The following is a 27,283-nucleotide window of genomic DNA, read 5'->3' as shown; positions in this document are numbered from 1 at the left end:
AAAGAAATGCCAGGTCAAATTCCCCTTGCATTTACTGAATTCCTTACCTTTGGTCAGCTTATCCTACCTTCACTGAATGCCGAATCCTGACTCATATTGGCAATATTTCCTGTGCTTAGTATTAAACCTGAAAGACTGAAACAATTATGGCCAGTTTTAAGCAAGATTACTTTAACTCAGACTAGAAGCTTTGCGGGAATATCTTTCCTGCAGAGTCAGCCAGAGGGAATCAACAGTACTTTTATTAACACAATATGAATTCTGTAAAGAGCAAAATAAAGCATGCAATTTTTGTAGCAATGTCAGCCAAAAGAAATAACTTGCCCTTCAACATCACAAGTTTCTTAGGGATCCAGAGTGAAATGGAGTACAGACAGCATTTTATTTTATTGGATTTGTTTGAGAAATTCGAACAATCACTTTTGCTTTTTACAAGTCAAGGTGTTAGTGAAAGAAAACTAATTTCTCTGGAAGGGAAAGCAACCTTTAAACTGGGCATGGCTGCTTTAAATTGTTCTGCCATGGCCCATCACTTGAACCCGAAGATAATGCTTTCGGGAGGGCTGAGAAATGTTGCCCTGGACAGGTCGCCCACCTGGAAAAGTGCCACTTGCACCAGAGCTCTGTGTCAGCTCTCTCAGGACTTTGCCCTCCTCCTTGTTCTGAAATGTTTTTGCATATGCTGTATTTCTTCTGCTGCCACCTGACTGTGAAAGGTACTTGAAGCTTCATTTCAAGGGTATTAGTGGTGTAAGCTGACTAAAAACTCTCTGAAGTGACTGTGCTCTCCCCGAACCTATTGCTCATATGCTGGATGGATAGTTGCGTGCATGCATAATAAATTCAATGCACTTGGGGCATGTCAAACTCCCTGTACGTGCTATGCAGCATATGCACCCTTTATATCTGTCTGGAAAATTGGGGACTAAGAGCCTGAAAATGAACAGAGAATCTTTGTGCTTTGATCTACCCTTATTTAAATACTGGAATAAATACTGCACGGCACGCGAGAGTAATACATAGCCTTTTGTGTCAGCGGTTAAAACAACCCAGCATACGTGATGTAAGTGTGATGAAATGATGTGGTTTTTACCTGGTTTGTAACTTTAGCTTGAAGAAGATGGGTAAATCTGAGGTGATAACGAAGGTGGCATCAGACACAGTTCAGCAGCTAGATCTCTTAAGTCTGCCTTGCCTCTATTGTACCAATGCAGAAATACAGTCCAGTCTGGCATGACTTAAACTTGCCTCGTTTTTTTGCCTCCCTGGATGAAAATGATCTGTATGTGCATCCTGTCCTCTCCAATCAGTATATCATGGCTGTCCCGTTGGTTCTTGGATCACTGTGCCTCTGACCTGCTGCCTGCCCATGATTTGACTTTAAGCGTTTGTAAAGGACAATGTGTAATCGGCATCTGTCAGGCATCACGTTACTGCTTGGCAGAGTGGTTTGCTACTTCATTTAGGACTGATATCGTAGTGCTGTGCTAACAGATCTACTTGTAGCTAAGACTGTGCTTCCCTCGAAAAGCACTCGTGATGCAGAAGAAAAACTTCAGTGGGGAATGAGAAGCTGAAAATAGCATGTAGCATGTTCCTAAGTTTTAACAAAGGCAACCAAACACACTGCTCTCTATTTCACTGCTGCTGGCATTCTTATCCACTCCAAGAGATGCAGTTCTCTGTGGTTTGCAGGAGTGTTGAAATGAACTATGTAATGATAAATCTGAGGCAATTTCATGCATATGAAAGCAGTCACAGTGCTTGATTTTTCAATGTTCATCCCAATTGGCTTGTGCAGCCTTATTTGAATAAATCACAATCAGGTGTACACAGAGTGTAAAACCAGGAAAAAAACTGTGACTGATACTGAAGAATAGTGCAGAGAATCTATATATAAAGTCAGAGATGTTTAGAGGCTCCCGGTCAATGCTAACAACAAAATAACTCAGTAGCAGGAAAAATAATTCAGGGTCTCTACTTTGGCAACTTAACAAGTGTGAAAAAAGCCAAGGAGAAACACTCCAGATGAGCTCAATTAGAAACCAGTCTTAGGCTGGTATTAAGACCATTCATTTATCAACAGTGTTAATTGAAAAACCCAATCATCTCCCCAGTCGAAGAAACACATTGCACTGCCTTGAGATGCCATGCCAAGTTCATTAACACTCACCTTTTAGTTCTATGAAAAAAAGGGAGTGCTGTATTTTTGTACCCGTTTGGTGCATCTCTTTCATGTATAGTCTCCTTAAATTGGCTGAAAATGTGGACAATCTTAGAGACCGATAACGAATAGAGTGCCTTGTGTAGAACTTTGGCATTGCCTCTCTAAATGACTGATTTTTTCCCCGTCTTTCCCGGATGGTACTCACTGGGACACACTAATTAATTATGAGCACAAAATGGAGGTTTTTTAATTATCGTTTGTTTACGTGATGGCTTAATAATATGCTTTTTGAGCATCTTGCTGGTAGATGAGGCCGGTGCCGCAGAGAGTTGCTGTACACGTGGCATAAGAGGCAGACACCTGGCTGGAGACCCAGGGACAGGCATAGGGATGTCCTCTGGGAATCTCGAGCTGCACCTGCAGCCCACTCCTGGTAGAAGCAAAGTGCCTAAACATCTGTAATTTCTTTCTACCAAAGGGGTATAACAGGTAAGATGCTGTGAGAAGTGCAATTTGAAGGCTGAGGTTTGAAGGGAAGGTTTGCTCGTTAAATCTTAGGGCTCTTATCTATTTTTTTTTTTTTTTTTTTAGTACTGGAGGTCTAAATGCATTACTTCACAGGCCTGTATAGAGGACCGGTTTTCTGGAATGGTCTTATAGGATAGCAGAGCTCCCCAGGGCAAAGAACGTAAAGATTAGGTTTGGACAGGAATGAAATACAGGCACATATGTGGGAGAGGCTACAATCAGCTGCTCCCACCTTCACTCCCACTAGTTCCCAGGCCTCCCGCAACTGCAAACCTTACAATACATAAAGAATAAAACCATGCATTATACATGATTTCCTAGCAGAGGATGAAGGTGAAATGATGTTTTGGGCATAGCATTAACCCCTCTGCAGCAGCTAGGAGAGCTGAGCCAATGATGGGAAGCACATGTATGCAATACGAAAGATGGCAGAGCTCTGGCGCTGGAATTTGCTCCCTTGGAGCAATTGTATTTTGACTTGGAATACTTTGAGGACTCCTGCAGCTACACAGACTGCAGCCTTTAACTTATAGCTGTGCTTTAAACCCGTATTCTCAAAATTGGTTGCTGGATTAAATGCTTTCCAGAAAAATCTGCAGGAACAAGCCAGTCTCTCTGTGTGATGGGGAATACAAAACAAGAGAGTAAACTTCCTCTCCAAGCCATGAAAGGATTACTGCGTCAGTAAGATGCTCTAAAAAGAGAAAGTGGAGTACTTGACCAGATTTTAATTAAGGGTAATGCAGTTTCCTGGTATTACATAAAGACCTCAATACATACCACACCAGCTCTTTTATGGCTCTGTGCTCTTTGCCCAAGTCCAACACTATTGTATTTGGTAGGGTATCTTACTGAGTGGCATTATGTTGATATAGTTATTTTGCACAAGTAGAGCCTAATGAGAACTAGCAACCCTTTTTACATGCACTGTTAAATGTCTTTTATTCAGCCTAGGATGGTAACTCTTAACAGTGCTCTTGCATAAGTCCTAAGGATGCCTGACGCAGCCGACAAAATATAGCTAGTTTGTGATGTTAATACCTGGGTGTGCTTAAAGCAAATTGCTACAAATAATTAGATTTTCTGTTGTATCTGCACAGGACTGAAATGCAGCATGACTTAAAAGCGCTGGACTCTGACCTGGATAATAAAAACAACCTGCTTGGTGGAGTCTGACTAATCTCCCCTGCGCTGAAATTCTCAGTAAAACTGAAACATATTGACTCTGGAAAGGAGTGCACGAGACTCAGGTTTCAGGAAAGTTCTTGTTCTTCCCACAGAAATACTATCTTCAAACCTTTTCAGTGTTAAATCAAGATTCAATCCAAGTACAGAATTTGGATGGACCAACTTTAATGCTAACTTTGCCTTGGGAAGAGTTTACCTAGATGCTTGCCAAACCATGCAGCACACTGCCTACCTAGCAAAGGGGTAGTTTGTTGGTCTCAGGAGAAGTAATCAGCTCAATGGAAAAAAGATGCCATGTCTCAGATGGCTGTGACATGCTTGCTAACTGCCAGACTGCAGTCAGTGTACTGCTGTCACCTGGAGCCTGTGCCAGCTAGTTCACTATGGCAATCTAGAGGCTGATGGGATAACCCGCTTCTGCTGCCCGTGTCCTTCTCCCCTCTCAATTCCCCATCATTGCTGCTTACCCCTACTGGAATTTGACTTATGCCCCATATTGAAGGGCATAAACTCATTCTATTTAAATATTTCTGGATGTTTTATTAACCATCTAAGAACCTACTTTTACTGAAGCTGTTCTCTCAATCTTGGTGTTACCTTATGGCAGCTGAGTCTAACTGTGTATTTGATATTTGACTCAGAGAGATGAGCTGTTTTGTCCAAGGTACAGGTGAAGGAGGGCAAGGAGAAATGAGACTTGAGGGGAAAGTGCTGGCAGTGGTGTGGTAGATATTACACTGATTTCTAGGGGAAGCCTGGATTTTCTATGCTAGATGATGCAAGTCTCCTGGGTGTGGAATTCACTTGAAATTCAGCACTCAAGTAACTTGTCAACATTTTGTTAAACAAACATGTTGGCATATTGAAGGTACAATGATCTGAATCAGCCTTATATTCCTTCAGACATTCTGCCGCTACAATCCCCAGTACGTAAACTCCAAAAAACCCACTCTCAGCAAAAACAGTGAAACAATTGTATTTCAGAATTAAATATACCCCTCTCCTATCTTGTTAGAAAGCATAACAGGCTGTCATTCCCAGTCGCATTCTGAGCCATAACTCTGCATGCCTTTATTGTCTCCATAGTTAAATCTGAATTCCTGACAATCAAGTCTTTCTTTATATATTCACCTGAGCTTGCTTGCTGACATTTGAGGACTGCTCCTTTGTCTTTACATTGGACACCCTTAATATTTTCTATTAGCCTTTTGTTCCAGTTGTCCTTATTTTTCAAACTGGTAACTTACAGGTTTTTTTTTTTTCCAGTTATATGCCTTTTTTATCCCTCCTCTGATTCTGCCTCTCCAGCTCCTCGTGACTGTTTCTTTTACCCCTCTGCTCTGCTTGCATTGTTCCATGCTATGTTTCTTTTCTTCCTCACTTGCCTCCTTTCTTCTTTGCATTCTACAGAGGCAAGGCTGAAAATGTCTTTTTCTGTCTCTGCTCGCTTCTCCAAAGAGATTGTTCTGTAGAGCAAGGGCTGTAACTTGGGAGCCACTGCTCTGTGCTTCGTGTTCATTTTTACTCTCCTTACTTCTAAGCTTTTCCTTAGTCTTTCTCTTCCCTGAATATCCCTCAAACACCTCTCCTCTGCCAGCCACTGGCTCTTCAGTGCCTCTCTGTCCTTCCACCAGGCACCAGTGGGACTTCTGATTCTTTTTTCTCTGCCTGTTTCTTGTTCCTGCATCCTAGCAGATCTTCATTCACTTTGCTGTTGGAAATGGGGAAGTGGGAAAATCAGTTCTTTCACCTGCTCTGCATTAACTTGCTGGAGAAGATGCCTCTCCCTGTGACAGAGCGGAGTGAAAAAATTGCTGGACTTGGGTCTCTTCCTCTTCCCCTTGGGATTCATTCCCTTTGTGCTTTCTTACTGATTGATTAGGACTCTGCTATGCTGGTCAAACCAACAATAGATCAGATTGGCAGAGTGGACCCCACTGGGCCAAGGTGGGTATTGAGCTGGATTACTGGAACAGAAACCGGCTCTGAGGTGAAAATAAGGTCCCAGTTATTGGTGTTAAACACCGTATTTGTCTGTTCCAGCCTTCAGAATTCCTGTCTGCTGCATTAGGACTCTGAGAAAGGAATAAAGAAAGTGCAGTGTGGAAGAACTGCAACCTAACACATCCATTGAACAGGGCAAGCTACTGCAGCATTTTTCAGAAAAAGCCCAATTCAGTCTTTAAAACATGTAAAGCAGTATTATAATAAGCTGCTGGCAAGTGTGAGTCCCTGAATGTAACTGATGTTTGTGTCTGTGTGAGTATCTATGACAACAAATAAATCTAATGTTTGGGAAGTGTCCCTGAGAATATCAGTGGGGGGTTTGTTGCATTATGTCGGTAATACTTAGCATTTTCAGACTTCTAATTCCTAAGTATTACTATAGATGGGTATGAGTGCTTTAGGAAAATGAACTAGTTAATTACAAGATTTTTTTCTTGTTTGTAAATGGGACCAACTCAGAGTAATGCTATTTACTTCAGCTGATTCCAGACTTCTAGACATATAAAGCAGTGAATATTTTTAGGAGCTTTAATGCTAAGCAGGAGGTTTAGACTCAAGGTCAAGGGACTGTGGGTCACTTTCGGCCATTGCAGGAAGGTAGAAAAAGAGGATCTAACCTAAATTTGTCAGTGTTGCTTCTGTGGTGCTGCAAACCTAAAAGTAGAAAGCAAATGAAGTCAGGAAGTCATCCTACAGAACAGTGCTCAGCATGGTTATGTCTGTGAGATCAGTGCTAGAAACCCTAGCAGGATAGGACGGAGCAACTTGCCCTTGTACTAAGACTTCAGAAAGGCTTTTGACATGTTCTCCCATAACATCCTCCTAGGGAAGCTCAGGAAGGGCTGGATGAGTGGTCAGTGAGGTGGATTGAGAACTGGCTGAATGGCAGAACTCAGAGGGTTGTCGTCAGCAGTGCTGAGTCTAGTTGGAGGCTGGTAACTAGTGGTGTCCGCCAGGGGTCAGTACTGGGCCCAATCTTGTTTAACTTCTTCATCAACGACCTGGATGAAGAGTTAGAATGTACCCTCAGCAAGTTTGCTGATGACACCAAACTGGGAGGAGTGGTAGATACACCAGAAGGCTGTGCTGCCATTCAGCGTGACCTGGACAGGCTGGAAAGTTGGGCAGAGAGGAACCTGATGAGGTTCAACAAAGTCAAATGCAGGGTCCTGCACCTGGGGAGGAACAACCCCATACATCAGTACAGGCTTGGGGTGGACCTGCTGGAGAGCAGCTCTGCGGAGAGGGACCTGGGTGTGCAGGTGGATGACAGGTTAACCATGAGCCAGCAGTGTGCCCTGGCTGCCAAGAAGGCCAACGGCATTCTGGGGTGCATTAGGAAGAGTGTGGCCAGTAGGTCGAGGGAGGTTCTCCTTCCCCTCTACACTGCCCTAGTGAGGCCTCATCTGGAGTAGTGTGTCCAGTTCTGGGCTCCCCAGTTCAAGAAAGATGAAGAGCTACTGGAGAGAGTCCAGCGGAGGGCTACGAGGATGATGAGGGGACTGGAACTTCTCCCTACGAGGAGAGGCTGAGGGAGCTGGGCTTGTTTAGCCTGAAGAAGAGAGGGCTGTGAGGGGACTTTATAAATGCTTATAAATATCTCAAGGGTGGGTGTCAGGAGGATGGGGCCAAGCTCTTTTCAGTGGTGCCCAGTGACAGGACAAGGGGCAATGGGCACAAACTGAAGCACAGGAAGTTCCATGTGAACATGAGGAAGAACTTCTTCCATCTGAGGGTGACAGAGCCCTGGAACAGGCTGCCCAGGGAGGTGGTGGAGTCTTCTTCTCTGGAGATATTCAAGACTCGCCTGGACAAGGTCCTCTGCGGTCTGCTATAGGTGACCCTGCTTTGGCAGGGGGGTTGGACTAGATGACCCACAGAGGTCCCTTCCAACCCCTACCATTCTGTGATTCTGTGACTGGTTTTGGTCCTCTCATTTTTTTTCTTGCTGAACAGCAGCTGTACCATCAAATACAGGTACTGAAGCTTATTAGAGTTGGACTCTATGATCTTCAAAGTCTTTTCCAACCTAAATGATTCTATGATTGCTTTGGTCTTGCTCATTGAATCTATTTTACTCTGTTATACTGTGCTCTTAGGAATGAGGGAGCGAGGAAAAAAGAGGCGTCTTGTTTGTATGTGCAGAACTACACCTATGGCTGTCTCCACACTACTGCCTAACTTGCTGGAACTGGGCCTGTAATGGAGAGGCTATGGATCTCTATAAAATATTTGGAAAAGTTATGCACCAAAAATGGGACTCGGAAAGCCCAGTCATTGGGAGCACTGCAGGGAGGGGCGGAAGGTTGTGCAAGACCTATTGCCTTATCCAGGGCTTCATGGGAAATGCCTTTCATGTGTGCTCGAGAATCTGCTTGCTGTTGTTCCTTGTGTTCTAACCTTTGATGATTAACCTTATCCTAGCTCCTGTCTCACATGAACAGCTGTGCACACTCTGCAGTGCAGGACAGGGATTGACAGCACCAAAACAGCTGTACTAATTTTCCAGTTCTGGTTTTAGCACTTCCCCAGCATCATTGCTTGACACTATCCATTACAAAGCTCTGTTTCTCAGCTGATCATGGATTTGTCCAGCTATTAACCGTTTGGGCTGAAAGTTTAGATGTTGAGCATTCAACTTACGACATATGGGTCTGAAAACACTGGCCCATGTGATTCAGGTTCTTCCAAGATTAAGAATAGTTAAAGACATCATTTTGCTTATGCTAAATAAATGAGAATGTCTAACTGGACCCATCCTTTTGCTCCCAAGTTTTAGAACAAGGAGCTGTAACTTGCTTTTGGTCTATGGTCACCGGAGGGGTTAGAGATTTACGACTGAAAACTGCTGAGGCTGAAACTGGGACTGTGAAATGGGGTGGGGAAAAGGTTAAGTCTGGGCAAAGTGATTCAGAAGCAAGCAGGTGGAGGAGAAAAGTGGAGGAGGAGAGACTAGTCTGAAGAACCATGCTCATTATGGCTTGGCAAATGTGTGACTGTTCAGATCTGAATGAGCTCTTAATGTCACTAATGCATAATTTATACTCAAGCATGGCAAGAGGTGTGCAATGCAAATCACGCCTGATGAAGAGATGAATGTGTGCTTGCAAACGCTTCAAGGCTCTGAGCATTCCTGCAAGATGCTGAGGAAACGCTGCATCACAGGCAGAAAGCCTATGACTGAGCTTTTCAGCAGAAAAGCCTAAAGTGCCATGGCACTGAAATAGCTTTCCCTGATCTTGTACTGGTGGGGAACTGCCTGGAGAGCAAGTCCTTGGGGAGAAAAAGCATGTGCTTCTGCCTGTCTGTAACATCCTTCAAAAAAACATGATTTTTATTAACTTGTTCAGAAACAACATCTTATTCAGTGAACCCACCTAGAAGCTGATAGGTTTCTGCTTAGAATTAGGACTTTGCTGTGTCAGATAATATCAGATCCTGCCCCCATTTCAGTAACAGGAAGTCAGCAAGCAAACTACTGGGGAAAGGGAGATCATTCAGGGAAGATCACTAACACCTTTGTGATTTAAGATATCTGAAAGTCTATCTGGAAGGGAATAGCAGCATTTGGAAAGCTGCTGAAGATGTGCTTATGTACAGTGTTGGTGCATGTGGTGATTAAATGCTAGTTGATGAGGATGACTTAGATTGAAAAGCCCTTGGGAATCTTGATTTGCACCTGAGACATTTTAAGAATCTTCTTTGTTTCTTAATTATTCCAAACTTTTGATAGTTCAGAGAGCAAAATTAAGGATCAGCAGCAGGCTCCTTGGCATATGTTTTTAATAACTGTGTGGAGGCAACAATCATAAATTGAAGTGTAAATTCAAGAAGCCTTACAAAACTGGAAAGGCAACATATTTCAGAGTCTGTGGTGACTTAGAAAGCAGAACTAGTGATGGTTATCAATGCCTCTCTGGAGGCCTGACACCAGTGTTCAACCGGTCTTACTGTTTCAGATATCTGCCACCAAGATTTATCTGTGTTTCACCAAGTAGGAGAAATACATGAATCCAGGGGCTTCCGGCTGATCCCCCCAAAAGCCATCAAGCCGCCTCCATTAATGTCGGCACACTCGTAAATTTTTAGCATGCACTGAAGTAGGCAACTTCTGCCAATGCACAGAAGCTCCCAGAGGTGTCCCCTGCCTCCTGTAAATCCACGGACACCCAATAAAGTAGATTAACTGCAGATGGACTTAGTAACAGTTGTCCCTCCTGTGGAATTATAGGGGTTCACACTTTTAAGAATGTGGTGTTCCCATAAGCAAGAAAACAGGACTGAAGGTTTGTGTGAGTGTGGTGGGATTTTTTTTTTTTAGATGGCTGTCAGAGCTAGATCATTGGTTCCAATCAATGGGAAAACAGGTTGCAAACTGTGGGCTGCACTCCTCCCTGCCATACACAAACAATCCTCTTGTTTATGATAACTTAATTTCCCTCTGTTCAAAGAAACCCGGTGGGCTGTTTGCTCTGGTACTCCGCCGGTGAGCCACTGATGCATTTGCATTCCATTCCCTCACTCCCTTCAGCCCTAAAGACGTCTGCCAAAATTAGTCAATAGATAACTACTCAGTGGAAGCTTTAAGAATGTGTTAGGAAAGGCTCGAACATTACCCATTAATGTTTACAGCTCCTAATTATGTTAATTAATCAGTCAGAGGTTGTCTCACCCAGGAGCCCAAAGGCAGGATTTTAGTTCCCACAGATGTACTCTAAACTAACCGGCTCAGACTCAGCGGCACGGCTGCTTGCAGCGAGGAGCTCAGCACGGTCTAGCTGTCAGAACATTTATGCAGGGCCCTGGACAGGTTTTGCTGTCAGAGCTATGTTCTGTCACGGCTGCATTGTTCCTGTCGGATATTGAAGCTACCTTTGGCTGTCTACACGAGGTACAGTTCAACATCTGGGAGCAGGCTGAGCCATGTTCAGGAAGACTGATGTTAAACATAAGCTGTTCCTGCAGAATGGCCTTTTAGCATGAGAGCGCTTTGTACCAGCACTGATTGTTATGATAGAGATTACTGCCTTTGCAAAATCTGAAGTTGTTAGCTCTGCTAAAAACAGAGGTGAAACTATTGATGGAGAAAACAGACACTGTCTCTTCTATCCCTTTCTTGGAGGCTTTGTAAAAGACAAGTCTTGTCCCAGCGTGAAATATGCCAACTATTCTGTGTCACTTGATTTTGAGACGAACAGGAACATTTCCTTTGTGGAAGAGATATTTTGGCTGTTTAAAAACAAAACAAAACAAAAACACCCCCCCCCTATTTTTTAATTTTTCCTGAGCTTGCTTTCTTGTTTGCAGTAGGCTTGATGAAAGAACAACACAGAAGTTTTATTACTTAGCCAACACTCAGCAAAGGTGCCCGCTCACCGTATTTATTAATATTTTTGTAGTTTTGCATGAAGACAAAGTATCTGGGCAGAGGAGGACACCCAAGCCTGTGCCATCCTCTTTCAGAGCTTCATCTGCACAGTTCAGAGCTTTATCTTCACTCTTCCAAGGAAAATTACAAGACTCGGAGAAGATACCCAGCCCAGACTGCCTGCAGTGTGATTCAGCAGAAGTTTCTACTGGATTTGTACTATTTCCTAAAGAATTCAGTTTGTGTAGGCTTTCAGTGCACAAAATACAGGAGAGTAGGAGAACGTACATTCAACTCCAGTGAAAGGGTAAGGACAGGAGAAAACTGCGGTGCAGGTGCAGATGTCCTTCAAATTTAGTCCAGCTCCTCCCTATCTAGTGGAATTAGCTGACAGCTCCTTATTTATATCCATTTGCAGAATATCCTGATTTTTTCATTGAGGTTACAGGTGCTTCTGGCTGGTAATTTTTGCTCCTGAGTGGAATGTTGCATACAAGTGGCTTGTTGAGTGTGTGACAACGCTTTAATGATGACAGGGGAAACAAGTAATGACAATATGGATTAGGTAAAAGAGCGTGGTTCCTCACCTATCTATAAATGGCTCCTGTGGGCGGTAACTCCTGTCTGTGCTGAATATGAAGCACCAGATCGCAGAGAGGCGTTTTTTTGTAGGTTCCTACAGGAGAAATGCCCTTGCAGAGGTGTCATGGAAGAAGGGAATGCATCTTCCAGAGTAACGGGGCATTGTATGGAAAAAGGACTGATTGAGGAGCTGCTGATGTCTCTGGTTGGTTGTGTTCCAAGGATTTCCAGACTGGAGCTTGCTCTTTAAGAGAACTGGCTGCCTTAGAGGTGCACTAAAACTGGTTATTAAGCAATTTTCTTATCAGCTGTTTTGTGAAGTGTTGCCATATTGTGCAGAGACCATAATCCATGCTCTTTGGTTACTTGGAAAGCACTTCTGGCAGGCTGAGGTGCCAGATGGGACTGAAAAACAACACAGGTCTGGATGGCCTTAGAGCAACAATTCCTCCGAAGCAGAGCTGAGGGGGTGCGGGGAGGGGGTGCCACAGCTTGGCACGGCTGAGGTGTCATCTGTCTCTGTCCTGTTGGCAAGCCTTCAGCTGCTGATGGATTGCCTGGCAACTTGCACGCACGTTAACGTGAACTTCATAAAAAGCAGTGTGTACAGAGTGTGAAATGCGAGACGGGCAGTGCCTGACACAAGTGAATACTTTCCCTGTTCCGTGGAGTTTCAGTGCAAAACCTCTCTCTCCATTCATCTTCCCCCTGCCGCCTCCTTCTCCACCCCCTGCTACCTAGGGAGTCCCTGAAGAGGCGTATTGGCAGTAAACTCAGCCCAACAAAACAGTCTTGTGAAAAAGGGAAATATAACATGATCACTTCCTATTTCTTTCTCTATTCCTTTGCATCAAAGCTTGGGCTGGCTGTCAGGAATGTTCCAAATGAATAAATACAGCGCAGGAACCCCCCGCTTCAGAAGGAGTCTCATTCACTCACCATGAAGCTTGGCCAATTCTTTTTCTGACAGTACTCAAGTCAGCGGGCAGAGCAAGAAGCTCATTCAAAGCTAATCAGTAAAGTGTAAACCTATAATGAAAGCCCATTTACCCCTTGCCTCCTCCTTCCTCCAGAAAACCAATCCCCAAATCTGTGGGAATAACACATAACGTACATAAAAGTTGCTATTACTTAGATCCCCTGTTATTAGGTCAGCAATGCCACTGATGAAATGCTCCCCAGAGCACTGAGCAGCGGCAGATAAATCCTCTAAGAAATTCACGGCATAATTTGTTACAGCTAGAGGGCATACGACACATTACAGCAAAGCCTGTGTATTAGGCTCTCCCCTGTGATTCTTGAGGCTATCTCCAGTAATAAAACCCTCATCCTGATTTCTCATCCTGATTTCTCATCCTTCGTATCGATTTCTGTCAGAGAAGACTTTTCTTGGACAAAGATACTACTGTATTTCTCTGCATAATAAGGGGATCCTTCTTTCCTCTTCTCCCCACCCCTATATTTATCTATTTATTTGCTTTTTAGGGATGACCCAAAGGAAGATTTGGAATATTTGGTAACTGTTGGTATACACAGTGGATAAAGAGTGGAGAAGGCTGTGATGATAGTTTTTGCATATGCATTGCAAAAACCTGAATGTGAAGTTAGAGAAAAATGTTTCTGGTCTACAATAGTACAGGAAATTGAAACTAAAACCCCAGCTATGCAATTGCTGTATTTTAATATGAAAATCTGTTATTAATGTAATGGATAAAATCTGTGGGAGTCAAGTGATTAAAATCCAGACTCAGATGTATATAATCACAGCAAAAGTTAATTTTGGAACATTTGTACTCCTGCTCTACAATTCATATAGCTACCTTGAAAAAAAGGGAGGCTTGGAGGTACACTGCCTAACGCTTTTTTAGAAAAACTTAAAAAAAATATAATCTTTCTTTACTAGTATGGTGGCGAGGGACAAGGCCAAATAGAAATCTAGAAAGCTTTATGTGAATAATTTGCAAGCCAAATAAGAACAGCTCCACAGAAGTCAATACAGATAAACAGAACAACGGATGGTTAAGGCTGCAAAATGCACAGTGTTATACCAAAAATGTTTTGTCTTCTCTGCAGTGGGATTGCTATAAGCAACTGGAACTTGCTCATTTAATCTACTCCTTCGGGTTTTGCTTTATTTTGTTCTTTTAGAGCCTATCTTCATTATAAGCTGTTTGGGGTCTTGAAATGACTGAAGATATGCCTGTTCCCTTGTGCAAAGAAAGTGGTAAATATTTATAGCAGTTCTTACAAGTAGAGAAATTTAATGTGTGCTCATTGCTTTTGTAATCTAATAGCAGCTGTTCTGAAAGACAATACCTGCTAATTGTATTTCCTATCACATCCTTTTCCAATTGAAGGATAAAATATGGAAGTTTCGGTTTATTTTTTTTTTAGTACATACAGCAAAATTTATTCAAAAGAATATTTGTTCCCCTTTAGCTATCTGTTTATTCAATAGACTATGGAAAATTGTAAACTCTGTCAAAAAGTCTAGTTAAAGAATAATTTATAAGCTACTTTTAGCTGTTGATCTCATAAACTGGCTTAGTGGAGAGCCAAAATATATCCTGGCAGGTAATAATTAATGTAAACCTTGACACTTCAGACTTGGCCCATGGTTCAGCAGCCCAGACAGGAGCAGGACACAACTCCTGCTAGTTCTGCAGTGTCTCTGGCATGCACCACTTGGAAAGCTTGGCTCTGCATGACACACATGCTCTCCATGTGTAGAAATTTGCTGCTTTTTTTTTTTTTAGCCTATTTTGGATGCAAGTGAATGTCTGCGAGGAAAATTATTTTGGTCGCTTAGAGGCTTCCCATGAAGAGCAGGATGGCAGGCTCCTCACTCTGACCCCTCTCAGTCCCATAAATCACTGCATCACTCAGCCAGATTTGAATGAACTAAAATATTGAGTGATATCCAGCCTTTGCTAAAGCTCATGGCACCTCTCCCACTGGCTTCACTGGGGGTAGGATTTTATCTACTACACTGCTAAATCACCAGAATAGCTTTTATCAATGAGATCTGCCTACTCTTGGCTGAAATGTGCTTTACTGATTTTTAGATATGATGCTGGACAGTTAATTTTAAAGAAGGGAGTAATAGGGGGTATGATCAAACACACTGCCAAGTCTGTCACTGCCCCTCTGCCCTCAGAGGTGACCCTGTACTCAGGCAAAACACACAACTGCACTTGCAACATTAATTCAACTGTGCTCTATCAAAATGATCCGATCTGGCTTAAAACTGCTTTTTGGTTAATCTTTTTTAATCTCACATTATTTCAGATGGATGGGTAGAGAAGCAGCTCTGTGGTTATGCTACGAAGCTGGAGGTGCACCGTTTTCTCAGTCTATCTCAGCTGCAGCAGAACAACACGTCTGACTAAAGGCTTAACTATAAGTAGCAGTGCCATTGATTAACTCTGTGCGTGGGTATATCTTAGCCCCATTTAATATAATCGCTTGCTCGGGAAAAGCATATCCATAAAGCTAGCCAAGGCCGGTTAATGTGGTCCTTATATTTAAACATCTGCTTTAATCTTTGTTAATTTTGAAGTCTAGATGAGATTCAAGACTACTGAACCTGACTAGACCAGACAACTTAAAGGTTAGCTAAAGAACTCCTCATAACTTGGTTAATCACATATTTATATGCTAGAATACTGACTATGTCTGCCTACAGCCTTGAAGTCTCACCTAAAGTTGGGCCCCTGGGCACATCTGGGGTATAAATGTAGGAATGAGGTCCCATTTCACTTGCAAGGGCTACTGAATAAGAAAGGTCAGCGTTTGCACTCCACCTTATATCTTGTGAGTACTTCATAGATACAGGAGACTGAGGTCGCTTATACATTAGGTAGCAAGGGTTTTGATGAACTCCTCGTTCAGCCGTGCTTCTCCACCTTCCTTGATCAAATGATGGCTTCTGCTTCCTCCCAGCGGTCTTTAGGGTTGGCTAGGCTCTTGGTTGGCTCTGCTGTTAGGTGTGTCTATGGAACAGATTTTACTTTTAATAATTTCTTGTAACTGTCCTTAAAGAGATTTATGGCTTAGCCTTATTCTCTGGGAGATGGACTGCTCTCTGCTAATCTCCTGTAGAAACATTGTTATTGGTTCACACGGTATTTCAGTTAGTTCTCCTCAAGCTCTCGAGTCAAGTTAATTTGGCAGAATTGACCTATGTTAGAGAATTACTATTAGATGAATAATATTAAGCAAAGGAAATAAGATCTTTCTGTACCTCAGAACACGCTGGGAGTTGTGGGGAGCAGCAGGAAATGGCAGCTCAAGAAGTGTGAAGACTGGGCCCTAGGAACGGGGTTGATTTAGGGAACGGGGAAGTGCTTTGTAATAACTGAGGTTTGTAAAACCAGCAGTCCTTTCTAAAGGAGAGCTAGATGGGGTAGAAATATACTAGAGTCTTGAGTGTCTATAAGAGGCAAAAGTACAAGAAAGAAGAGAAATGGATTGTGGCAGACCTGTGAGAGTGCTATTTTTGATTGCCTTATTTTGCTTTTAACAAACACTACACTGTATATAGCCACCAAAACCTGCCTGAAGTAGCTGAGGAATAAATAGAGCAGGATTTCATCAGAATGCATTTGTGTTTCCAACCGGAAACCGCATGCTGAAGGCGGGTCCAGTACACTGAAAAAACGACGAATGATTAATGGACATGACACTAGTCCACAAGACAAACCAAAGTTCTGTAACATCACCAAGCAGTTCAAGACACAAAAACACTGGCAGTGTTTTTGCACAGCAGTTTTATGCAGAGCAGCTGAAAATTTGCTGCTAAATCCTGGAACTTTTGGGTGCCGCTTTCCAATTTACTTTTACATACAAACCCACTGCAAGGGGTAAAACCTGGAAAAAAACACCTATATCATAAACCCAGACTATATTCCTCATTACAAGGCTTTACAGTATTGTCATATTAAAATTGCCAGTCTCCAAACTTCATCTAGAGTAAACTTCCTGAGAGAACTACAGGTGTCAGCACTCGGCTTAAAAACGTGTAAGTATGTGCTTAACTCTACTGAGACGTGAAGTTTCACTGAGATCAGCAGCACTACTTAAGTAAAGTTACATTTGGGGGAGTGTCTTGAAGGTCAGGCCTCAAGTACAAACGTACTTCAGACTCATATCAGCTGCTGGATAAATACCCCCAGCAGGCACCTGGACTGCAGCACCAGTGCTGTGACATGATTTGCTATAGCAAATAATTGTATTTCTGCCTCGTGGAAGGCTGTGTTCTCTCTCTTAAATCTTGCTTATTCAGACAGGGGAAGAAACGTCAGTGTTTCTAAACTTGAAGTATGCTGCTCATAATTACAAAGCTGGAGCCCAAGCTAACACGTAATCTGAACATGTCCCCCTGCTTTAACGTCTGCGGACCTGATTCTGCAGTCAGTCTTTCAAGGTGCACCTCTGATCCCTGCTGGACTGTGCAAGGAGTGAAGTGCTGTTCTGATTTCCCCAATTAGGAGTCCTGCTGCTCAGGAACTTCGTTCTGCAGCTGGTGTAGAACTAGTTCTGCAGCTGGGACTGAGATCACCACTGTGAGATGGATTTTGCAATTTTGAAGAACTGCAAAATCAGGCTTCTTGGGGCAAATGGACTTATTCAGGGTCAAGTGTTTATCTCTGCTCACCGGCACTCAATGAGACACTGGCCAATCTGATCCTGGAGGGTTTCCTTGATGTGGAGCCCCTCGGTTTCTCTCAGCTTGTCCTTGATGAATACCTCCTTGTGTCTCTCCTGGACCTCGCCTTGCACAGGATTTATTTGCCCAGCATGCATCTGCGAAATACTCGTTGCCTTTAAGTGAGGAGGTAGACTCTGAAAACGACAAGAGGAGAAAACAAACAGTAGGAATTAAAAGAAACTTAATACAAACTGGAATGCCAGGTTGACAGTGAATCCGAGCTTAAGCCTTAATTTATTTGCGGGAAGCCAGGAAAAAACTCTGTGCTCATAAAAAGTGCCTGGATGCACACAATGGTCTATTGTTAGTGTTTCAGCATTAATTAACAACATTGCAATGCAGAAAAACAACCCTTCCAGCATGGGATCCTGGGATTTCAATGAGACAGGTGAGAAAGCTGCTGTTCTGCAAATGCCAACTTTATCCATGTCAGAAGAGTGCCAGAGATTTTTTTAATTGAATTTTCAAATGTTTGGACTTCCTATTGGTACTTCTAATTAGCCAGTATTGTTTTTAAATTGTTCACTTGAATTTTTATATGCACTGCTTGGTCAGTGGTTTCCTGGTATTTTTTTGCAGCTGGTCATATTCCTTTAGGAAATCAACTTCCCTTGAGGAACAACAACAAAAAAAAGAATAAACAAACCCCCAAACACTGTAATAAAAATCATAGCTCCCCTAGTTTCCCATGATTTGATAACCTTGGCAAGAAGGACTTCTAAGCCAGTTTAAAGTCTTACACGAATTTGTGCTTTGTGATTGATTTTACATGTGTACTTTGAGAGGGAAAAATGAAAGTCTTTCTGGTATGCAAATACAGAAGCATGAAAAATACCATCTGTGTGGGTGGCCTGAAACCTCACATTTTTTTACTTCGCAATGGTTGATAAACTTAAGATGTTCCCAGTGTTTTACGAGCTATTACTACCTTGTAAGCGTAGAGGAAAGTGTATTTTAAAAATTAACTTGTAAATTAGCTTTGGGTTTTTTTTTACAATTCTAGAACAAATTATTTTCCACATACTTGGGAATTAGTAATCATATTGTCTGACAGCATATGTCAAATTTAGGAATGGAAAAGAGGAGAGAAAAAAATGATAATCTGGTTTTGTAAAATGGTGTGTTTTGCTCTTCAAAGTTCTGACTATCTGACATATAGGTGGCAGCATATGTGAACAAAAGCCTAGGACTGTTGGTTTGCATGAAAATAACCTATACCTTTCTGGTCTGGCTTTCCAGCTTCAGAATGTATTGTCCTTAAATCAGCACATGTCAGACTAATTTAGTAATGTGTTCTCCTTTCTCTGGTGATGTATTTTCTAGTGTGCTCCAAGTCCTAATTCCAGAGGTCTCCCGCAAAGACAAAAAAGCTTCTATCAAAGGTTTGGCCAGCTTATATTTAAGATCTGTTATTCAATGTTTTTCCATGCTTCGACCAGGTTCCAAAAATCACTAAGAAGTGCCAAGCAAACTTGGTTTCAGAAAGTACACAGCGGGACTGCACACCATCCAAAGTCAGCGCAGAGGCCCCTTTCAGGAAAGCAATTTACTGCCTTCCCTGCATCTGTGATGTGTGACTCGCACTATGCAAAAGGAACTGGTCAAGGCCACCGGTGAGAAAATATTCAGGAGGAAACAAGAAGAGCAGCATGCTTTTGAACGGCGACTGCATGATGCTCTCTTCCTGAATATATGACCAAAAATGTTGCCCTTTGCTCGGAGATGTTACCTTCGCTCGTGTTTCGGTTTCCACGGAAGTCAAGTGTTTCCAACCTTCACCAGAACCTATTTTTAAGTCTGGCACAGCTAATATTAACACTGCTTGTATTTCACCTGGATTTCGCTATGGTCTGCCTTACTAATAGTACACAAACCTCAACAGCGAGATGCGATGATGCTTTCTCAGGGCTTATTTGGAAACCAGAGGAGGACCCACGAGGCTTGCTTCCCAGACTGAGATCTAGAAACAAGATCCACTTCCCTCAGGTGGTTTCCCACTCAGCTTTTGCTTCACGACGGTAATGCTCAAGGGACTGCTCTTCTGAGAAGTTCCCATCAGAGTACTAGTGCCTAGCGGTATTGGTAGCAGGGCTGCTGCCGAAGAGATGAGCCAGCTAGAGCCAACATGACTCCTCCCTGTCTTTGTATACTGCTGTAGCACAGTCTGAGCAGATACTGCATTATGCACAGAGGACAATCTACTAGATTTCCTAACTAGATGCTCACCAGGGGAAGCTGTGGAAGAGGTGTTTCATTTAGAAATGTGTTTGCCAGCGTTTCCTGCTGAAGATACGTGAGAAGAACAAGGGATAAGGGAAAGAAATTTGGGAGCACAAGAGAGGGACTGAATGAGTATTTCCATGAGCAAAAGTGGTCGTGAATGCTGAAGATGTCCTGCTGGGGGGGCAGAAGGCCTCCCCTCCTGTCTCCTTTGGGAAGTGACAGAATCCATATTCAAGCCTAGGCAACTCGGTGAGAGGGGCACAAAGATATCTCCAGCTCTAGTGAGGCTGATCTGCAGCCGATGCAGAACGGCAAGGTCATGGTCAGGACGCATCTGAAGGCTTAAGGGTGAAATGTTGTGAGATGGCTTACCAGATGAATAGCTTATTGATCCTGGGAATGGGCAGTTCCCCCTCCACCCCAACTGCTGGATGCGTGGTCCCTCCCTTTGCCTTCACAGGCTCTGGCACTGTGGTGAACCAGTTCAGCTCTCTAAGAAGTGGAAAATAATCCCTTTTATCTCCCACCTCCTCAGGGTAATTGCCTCCCTGCATAATGAGGTGAATCAGTCAGCCAAGGAGGCAGCTGAGGGCCAGAGCCATAGCCAGGGAACTGGTGGGTGAGCATGGGACCAGAACAACATGGACAGCAGGATGGTCTGTGCAGCAGCACAGATAGGAGAGCTCCTGTGAGCAGTTTCTGAACCCTTGCTCCATTCAGCTCCTCCTCTGAACCACTCTTTATTGAGTCTTGAGGGAGCCTTCGACGACTGGCTACTTGTGTCTGCGAATTTACTATCAGCGTATCTTTCATCAGTACCAAAGTCAGATGAGGTAAGAACTGTTTGAACTGGCAAGAATGTGCCCACATGAGCAAGACCAGAAGTAGGAGATTCTTATCTCTAAGTGAATTAATACAGACCATATCTACACTTGAGTCCAGAGTCATGAAGCTGGTGTGGACACAATCCAGGTAGCTGTAAACCAGCTGGCTCAGATGCTGATAGCAACAAGGCTACAGAACACTCTCTGGTTGCCAAAATCCAGCGAGTCCTGAGTAAATATTTGTGCAGCTACCTGTCTAAGCACCATACAGTTATCAATGTATCTGCTGATACTAGTTTGTGAGCTGCCCTCGAAGCCCTAAGGCTGAAGTACAGACACAATCTTGTAAAACAACTTACGAAAGGAAGCTCTGTTGTATTTGCCCTTCATGGTTTTTTTTTTGTTTTCTTTTGCAAAGACTGTTTTATCACAAGAAAGTGAAAGAAACAGCAACGACTTCTACCAACCAGAGTCCAGCTATCCACTTTTGATAACCAACTAAAGAAAGGAATGAAATGGAAAGGGGAAGCTGGTAAGACCATATGCTCATTTGTCTCTTTTTCCAATTCTATTGATTTCTTCATATTTTCTGTATTATGGTATGTGGAAAAGGGTTTATTTACATGGAGGAAAAGGCTGTTGATGATGTCAAATGTGCTGTTGTTTGATTGCTTCCATCGCTGGGAAAGCGGAGTTGGCCAGATAAGCTGGGGAGGAGGGTAGGTGTTGAGAGGAGCCAACAAGATAAGATGACATGGCAGGTACAAAAAGACACTTGAACTGAGCACGAGACCACGCTGCCAGGCAAGCTGATGTGATGAGTAGCAGGGAGACAGGTTAATAACAAATGGCATCCTTTGAAGCTGGCCTAGCACTGGACAGACAGTTGCCAAAGCAGGGGCTCCTCCTGTAGTGCAAAGCTTTGGCAGTAACATGCTCCAGCTCAGATGGGCGAGGGAGAGCACGAAATGAAGAGCAGAGCTGGCTGTGATAAATGAGCCCTGAAGGATTCATGGCCGACTAATGTGGAACATACTTAGCGCGCCCTATTTATGTGTGAAGACCAGGAGGCCAACGCATGTCAGGAACTGAAGGCTGCCTTCTGTTCTGGGTGAGGAGGAAGAGGCAAGCGCTGAACAGCAGTAAGGAAATGACGCCACAGTTATTTGATTGTAAGTAAAACTGTGCAGGTGAATGTACAACTGGCCTGACTTTCCATTCTGTTACTTTGAAATCAAAGCAGTTATATCTAAAAAAAAAATTGAATTCGAGCAAAACAAGGGTGAGGAAACATCAAAAGAATTTCTGTGTACGTGGGCTAAGTAAAATGGAGACTATAATAAAAACTGCTTCCCTGGCCTGTAAGAACTGATCCAAGTGTACTTAAGGGTGTGAAGGATCAAGAAAAAGAATCAGTTGGTAAAGTATAGGCAGGGAATAAAAAGATGAACTAGATAAAAGTTGAGTGTGGAAGTTAATTTAGCAACATAACCTAAAAATAGACACTTCAGGGGCAGGAGCTGCTGAAGAGCTATAACAAGACGTCCAGAGGATGTAACTGTACCATTGTTTTAGCTGTCAATTTGCTACCATTTGTTCTGCATTTGTGATTTTGTCAAGTAAACGACAAACTGATTAAAAAAACCTGAGTCCTTGAGCACTTAATGGGTGGTATGAAATGTCTTAGACTATGGCAACAGCTTAAAAAACCCAAAAGGCTATGAATAGCATAGGTGATATGAATTACAGAACACTGCCTCCACCTTCTTGCTTTGCAGTTGAAGAAAGCCCCTATGTTAAGCTTGCTTTCTTTTGACCACAGTGTTCTTGTCCTTATCACAAAAGCACGTGTTTAGGATGCTTTTGCATCCTAAACCTCACCAGCTTCAGTGTTTAATGCATTCCTAACCCTGCCTCAGTAATGAGGAGACAACTGCAAAACCTGGGACCTTCATCTCCTCTTCAAGCACTCTTGGGTCTTCAAATAGCGACAGAGTCTATGTGACAGCCCTGGTGGAGTTTGTGTTCTCTTGTCAAGGAGCAGACTTCAGAAGAATGTATGTCTAAAAAAGCTTTGGCCATCTGAGGATGCAAGAGAAAATTAGGTAGTGAAATGGCAGAAGGAGTGCCAAGACAGATGGTCAGCATGAGAGGGTGGTTTCAAACTGCTCCAGCGGGAGTGCTTCCCTGCTGGCCGGTCTCTGACCTGTGCCTTTCAGGATTGTGGATCAACTTTCCATGTGTCCGCATGCTTGTTCCGGAGCTCTAAAGAGTTATACTGAGGCAATATGATGAGTGCTGCTTTTATAGCCTTCTATACTTCGTGTGCACATTAAGGAAGATAAAAGCCAATTTATTTCTAACATCACTTCTCTCTGTGCTTCTAATGTTTCTGCTTCTGAATCCAAGGGAGGCATTCTACAGTAAGACACTAATAAATAACTTTTCCTTGGGGGAAGAAGCACTTTTCCATTTTCAAGAAATTTCTTTGGCCATGTGAAATTCAAATTTGTTAACTTTCCCTACAAACAGCAACTCATTTAGAAACAAATTACAAATATTAGATGGAGACAGTGAACTTGATAATGCAATGCTGCCACATAAGTTGTAGAATAATGCATCTTAATGAAGGCTTCCCATGTGAATAAACCATTATATTTACAAGCTTTTCACAGTTAATGACCCAGAACTGGATAACGAAACTCACATTTTTAGTGTGGTCCTCTGTCAGCAAAAGTATACATATTAATAATTGATGTTGCTGTAAAAATAGGACATAATATGAAGATTCCTGAGTTTGTGGGAAAATAGGACTACATGGTCCATTAACTTAAAATGCTTATCTAATGTTTGATGGGCTTTGTCTTTAAAATCCTTGTATAAATTAATAAGGCAAAATGGACATTTGTCTGAAAGAGTGTTTTATTCCAACTCATCAGTTGCAAGTATGCTGATGAGGGAGCTGTTTGATTCTTCCGTTCTTTACTCCTTCTTCCCATACCCTCCCCGAAGAGAAATCAGGATTTATGAAAGTGGAAGACCCACCAGAAGCAGGAGGGAAGAAGTTCCCTACACCTCCCAGGTAAGGCAAAGTGATGGAGGTCTCTGTAAGCTTTCCCTTTTAGACTTCAGAACGCAATTGCACAGATCACTCTTTCCTAGCTTGAAAAGCCTGCTTTTCTGCTTAGTCAGCTCAACAGCTCTTTCCAACACAGACTGCTTTATTGTTCATTATAAAACACTTAGAGGTGTGCAGGCTGGCTGAACACGCTTAAGGCTACAGCTCTACACATAGGAGGCCCCATGCTGTGGAACTAACTGCTCTTCAATTGTTCTATTACGACTACACTTACAAGGAAAGATAGTCTTCATTTCAATGAAATAAATACATTTCATTTTACTTCACGTTTTAAGGCTAACATTCATATTATGCCTGAAAGGTAGATTTACTGCAGCTTTTATTACTGGGTACTTAATTTAGGACAGCTTCTTTTCTTAGACCTGAAACAGCAGAGCTGAAGCGTACGCTGAACCGTTTTATGGGACTTCTTCAGTAAATGTTCTGCTACAGACAGTATTGTCCCTAATTGTAGTCTTTTGATAGACGTAGTAGTTGTGTAGTGTTTTGCTGTAGATGGGTCTTTTTCAGAAGTAGTATAGTTTGCTTCTCTGAAGGGTTTTATTTCTTAAGCAAAGTAAGTATTTTCAATGGTCATTTGTTTTCACCCGTAGTGAAAGTGAGATTTTTGTATTTTTTACATTTGGATGACACAGACTAATAACTCCCTACTAGTAGACTAAAGGAATTTACCACCTAAGCAACTGAGGCCCTGTTCTTTACTCATGACTGTTATTCTAATAACAACAGTAATTCTAAATTCACATGGTGATACGAATTCTCTTTAGAAGTTCGATATTGGAGTTAGCTATGTTCTTGCTTTTTTATTTCCTCAATGTATTTTTGTCTGGCTGCAGGAGGAATGCATTTTAAAGACGTCGCTTGTCTTATGAAGATTGTACTCATATAGGTTCCATGGTACACAAATGGTGATAGCCACATCAATTATATGGCTGAATTCCCGAATTAGGCAAAAAAAAAAAGGAAGAACTAAGCAAAATATATAGCATTCATTAAAGCTTCCCTACTATATGATTCACTTCAATGGCTTTGCCAATTAAAGTAATTGTCATATGCATTCAAACAAAGCATTTGTAGTGAGAGGTCTTGTTAGAAAAATACTGAAAATGGTTGTTTTATAGATTTATATTATATGTACAAAAACAATATTGATATGCAATACTTTTTAATAAGATGAAAGAAAATTTAAATTGGAGAAAACGTTTATATTCATGACCATATAAGTTTATATAATTTTGGTTATGGCTATTTCCAGTATTGTATCTGGGCATGCTGTCAAACTTCTACTAAAAATGGCAAGTATGTTTTGGACTCTGAAGGGCTGTGATTTCATTGTTAGTGTGACTCTAGCCAATGAAAGCCAAATTATTTAGCGGGCTTCTTGCTTCCCAGCGTCTCTCTATTTAAAAAATAAGCAGGTTTAAAATTTCTATTGAAAACAGGGCAGATTAGTTATCGCTGTTTAGATGTATATGTACGCCTGGTGAAATAACATAACTTTGTGCTGACATCTAAATGTCATCTAGGTTGCAAGTTAAAGAAAGTCATTTTAATCTTATGCTTGATAAAAACAGGCCTGGTGCGTACCACTACTGTAACTGCCCAGTTTCAAGAGCTAAAGAAATATTTTAAATTTCACTTACTCATGGAGTTTGCAGTTTGTTAAATCGCATACAATATTTATTTAGTCATAGTCAAATGTTTATGCAGAATGCTGTTCTGGGAAATGCTAATTTTTTTTTGACTGGATGAAATGAATTATATTTGTCAGGAATTCGAAGAACAAGGAATGTTTGGTAGACTGTTTTCTCAGATATAAATAAAAGCATTATCCAAGATTACATGCCTAAATTAGGGTATGTTTAAAAGAGCTAAGAAGGAAAGAACAGTGTTTTTATTTAAGAGCACGTAGATCCTTTCATGTGGAAGGGATATAGAAGACGGAAGAATGGTGGAAACACTGTGTGAGAAAATCATAGATCAGCATGTATTGTGCCACTAACTCTTTGCTAAGGGCTGAAATTACAGAATAGAGCAGTGTGAGAGTTGTGTAACTGTAAAACAAGAGGTGTATCTGTAAAACAAGAAGGTGTTTACGTGTATGCATGACCAAAGCATGCAGGGCTCAGTCCTACAAATTGTTTAAGTGTGCAGAGCACTTGGGTCCAATGGGATTGATTACTTGTGCTTGTTAAGTGAAAACATGAGCAAGGGGATGATGTCCAGGCCTTTGGAGTACTGCTGCCTCAAAGTTGCAACAGCAGGCTGATCCCCTAAATTGGGAGGGATTTTTGTCTTGGCCTTTTGTATTCCTTGTTCCTAGGCTCCTCCTACTCTTCCATAAATCAGTCTGATTGCAAACTGTTTATCCTAACATTTTATGTCAAATAGAGCTTTTGCTCTTTCCAGTAGCCTATGTTTTCAGATTCTAGGTATAACCTCCTGCAGGGTCTACCCTGTTAGGAGGGTCTGTTAGCGAGAGCGCTGAGGGTAGATCCATTATTAGGCTTGGGCTGTTTTGCTTTTGACACCGAGACAAAGCAGTTGCCAAAACTATCTGAGGTGTTTAGTGACAGGGAACTTACAAATGTCAGAAACAGACAAGCAGAAGTACGCACCCATTTAAAAACTGCAAAAATGGTATACTACAATGGGGATGTAATGGTAAAATAGAGCAAGGAAGTACAGATTTGGATGGTGCATGTATGTTTTAAAGACAATTTAGTATGTTTTCTTGCAATGTCAGTGTGGCTGGTGTGGCTTAAACATAGACCTATGCCTGGAACATGGGTTATGGTGGTCACGCTGGAGCTGGTAGTAAGCAGCATTGTGGCAGCAATGGGAGGAAGATCAGGAAACAGGTCAGGATACAGTTATCAAGATATATGAGCTCTCAGTGAGGCTTGCTTCTCTTTACAGATTAAACCAGTATTGCAAATCGTGATTTATCGGACATTGAAAAAAACATGTGCTGAGGGAATCATGCTGTTTCTGCAATTAAGCTTTAATAAATAATAACAGTAATGAGACTTTACTTTTGAGCCAGGAAAAATCCCTGGAACATAGGCTTCTACTCTGTCATCAAGCAAAAGATGAAACAGAATCAAATTCCAGAAAAGATACATAAATTTTTCTGAAGTAGACAGTAAAGAAAACAATACTGAATTAAATAAAAGACTGCACAATTCCTGGTCTCTGTTGCACATATTTCCATATTTTTTAGGCCAACACCACAGAATTTTTTAAAAAAGTAATTATTCAGGACTTCAAATGGACTAGCTCTTTTTGCAAAACAGTCTTTATATTAAAATAACAAAGATATTTTTTAAATAGCTATAATTATAAGAGAAATTATATTTATTGCAGTAGAAGTCAAGTCTCCTTTGGGATGGGCTTGGAGTAATGGATGGCTAGGTCTTCTAATTTATCTAAGTCGTGCAGCATTAGAAAAGCAAATTCAACATATTTACACATGAAGTTCTGTGGTCATTTTTTAGAGGGCTGACGTGACCATACATCAAAGGGACTTGACCTTTGGAGCTCACTG

At 42.0% G+C, this 27,283-nt stretch overlaps 1 protein-coding gene across 2 annotated transcripts in view; it reads right to left on the bottom strand.

Annotated features, from left to right (window-relative positions):
* DRC11 (dynein regulatory complex subunit 11) overlaps positions 1 to 27,283 on the bottom strand; it is a 109,650-nt gene that overhangs the window by 62,760 nt on the left and 19,607 nt on the right. For both annotated transcript variants that reach the window (XM_075430249.1, XM_075430250.1), the window contains exon 6: positions 17,497 to 17,684. In XM_075430249.1, the coding sequence (XP_075286364.1) occupies positions 17,497 to 17,684 (188 nt within the window). The remainder of the gene's footprint in view (positions 1 to 17,496; positions 17,685 to 27,283) is intronic.

The sequence above is a fragment of the Opisthocomus hoazin genome, chromosome 9 (assembly GCF_030867145.1).
Source record: "Opisthocomus hoazin isolate bOpiHoa1 chromosome 9, bOpiHoa1.hap1, whole genome shotgun sequence".
Classification (NCBI taxonomy): Eukaryota; Metazoa; Chordata; class Aves; order Opisthocomiformes; family Opisthocomidae; genus Opisthocomus; species Opisthocomus hoazin.
The sequence above is the reverse complement of the archived record's forward strand: the minus strand, read 5'-3'. Positions and strand labels throughout refer to the sequence as shown.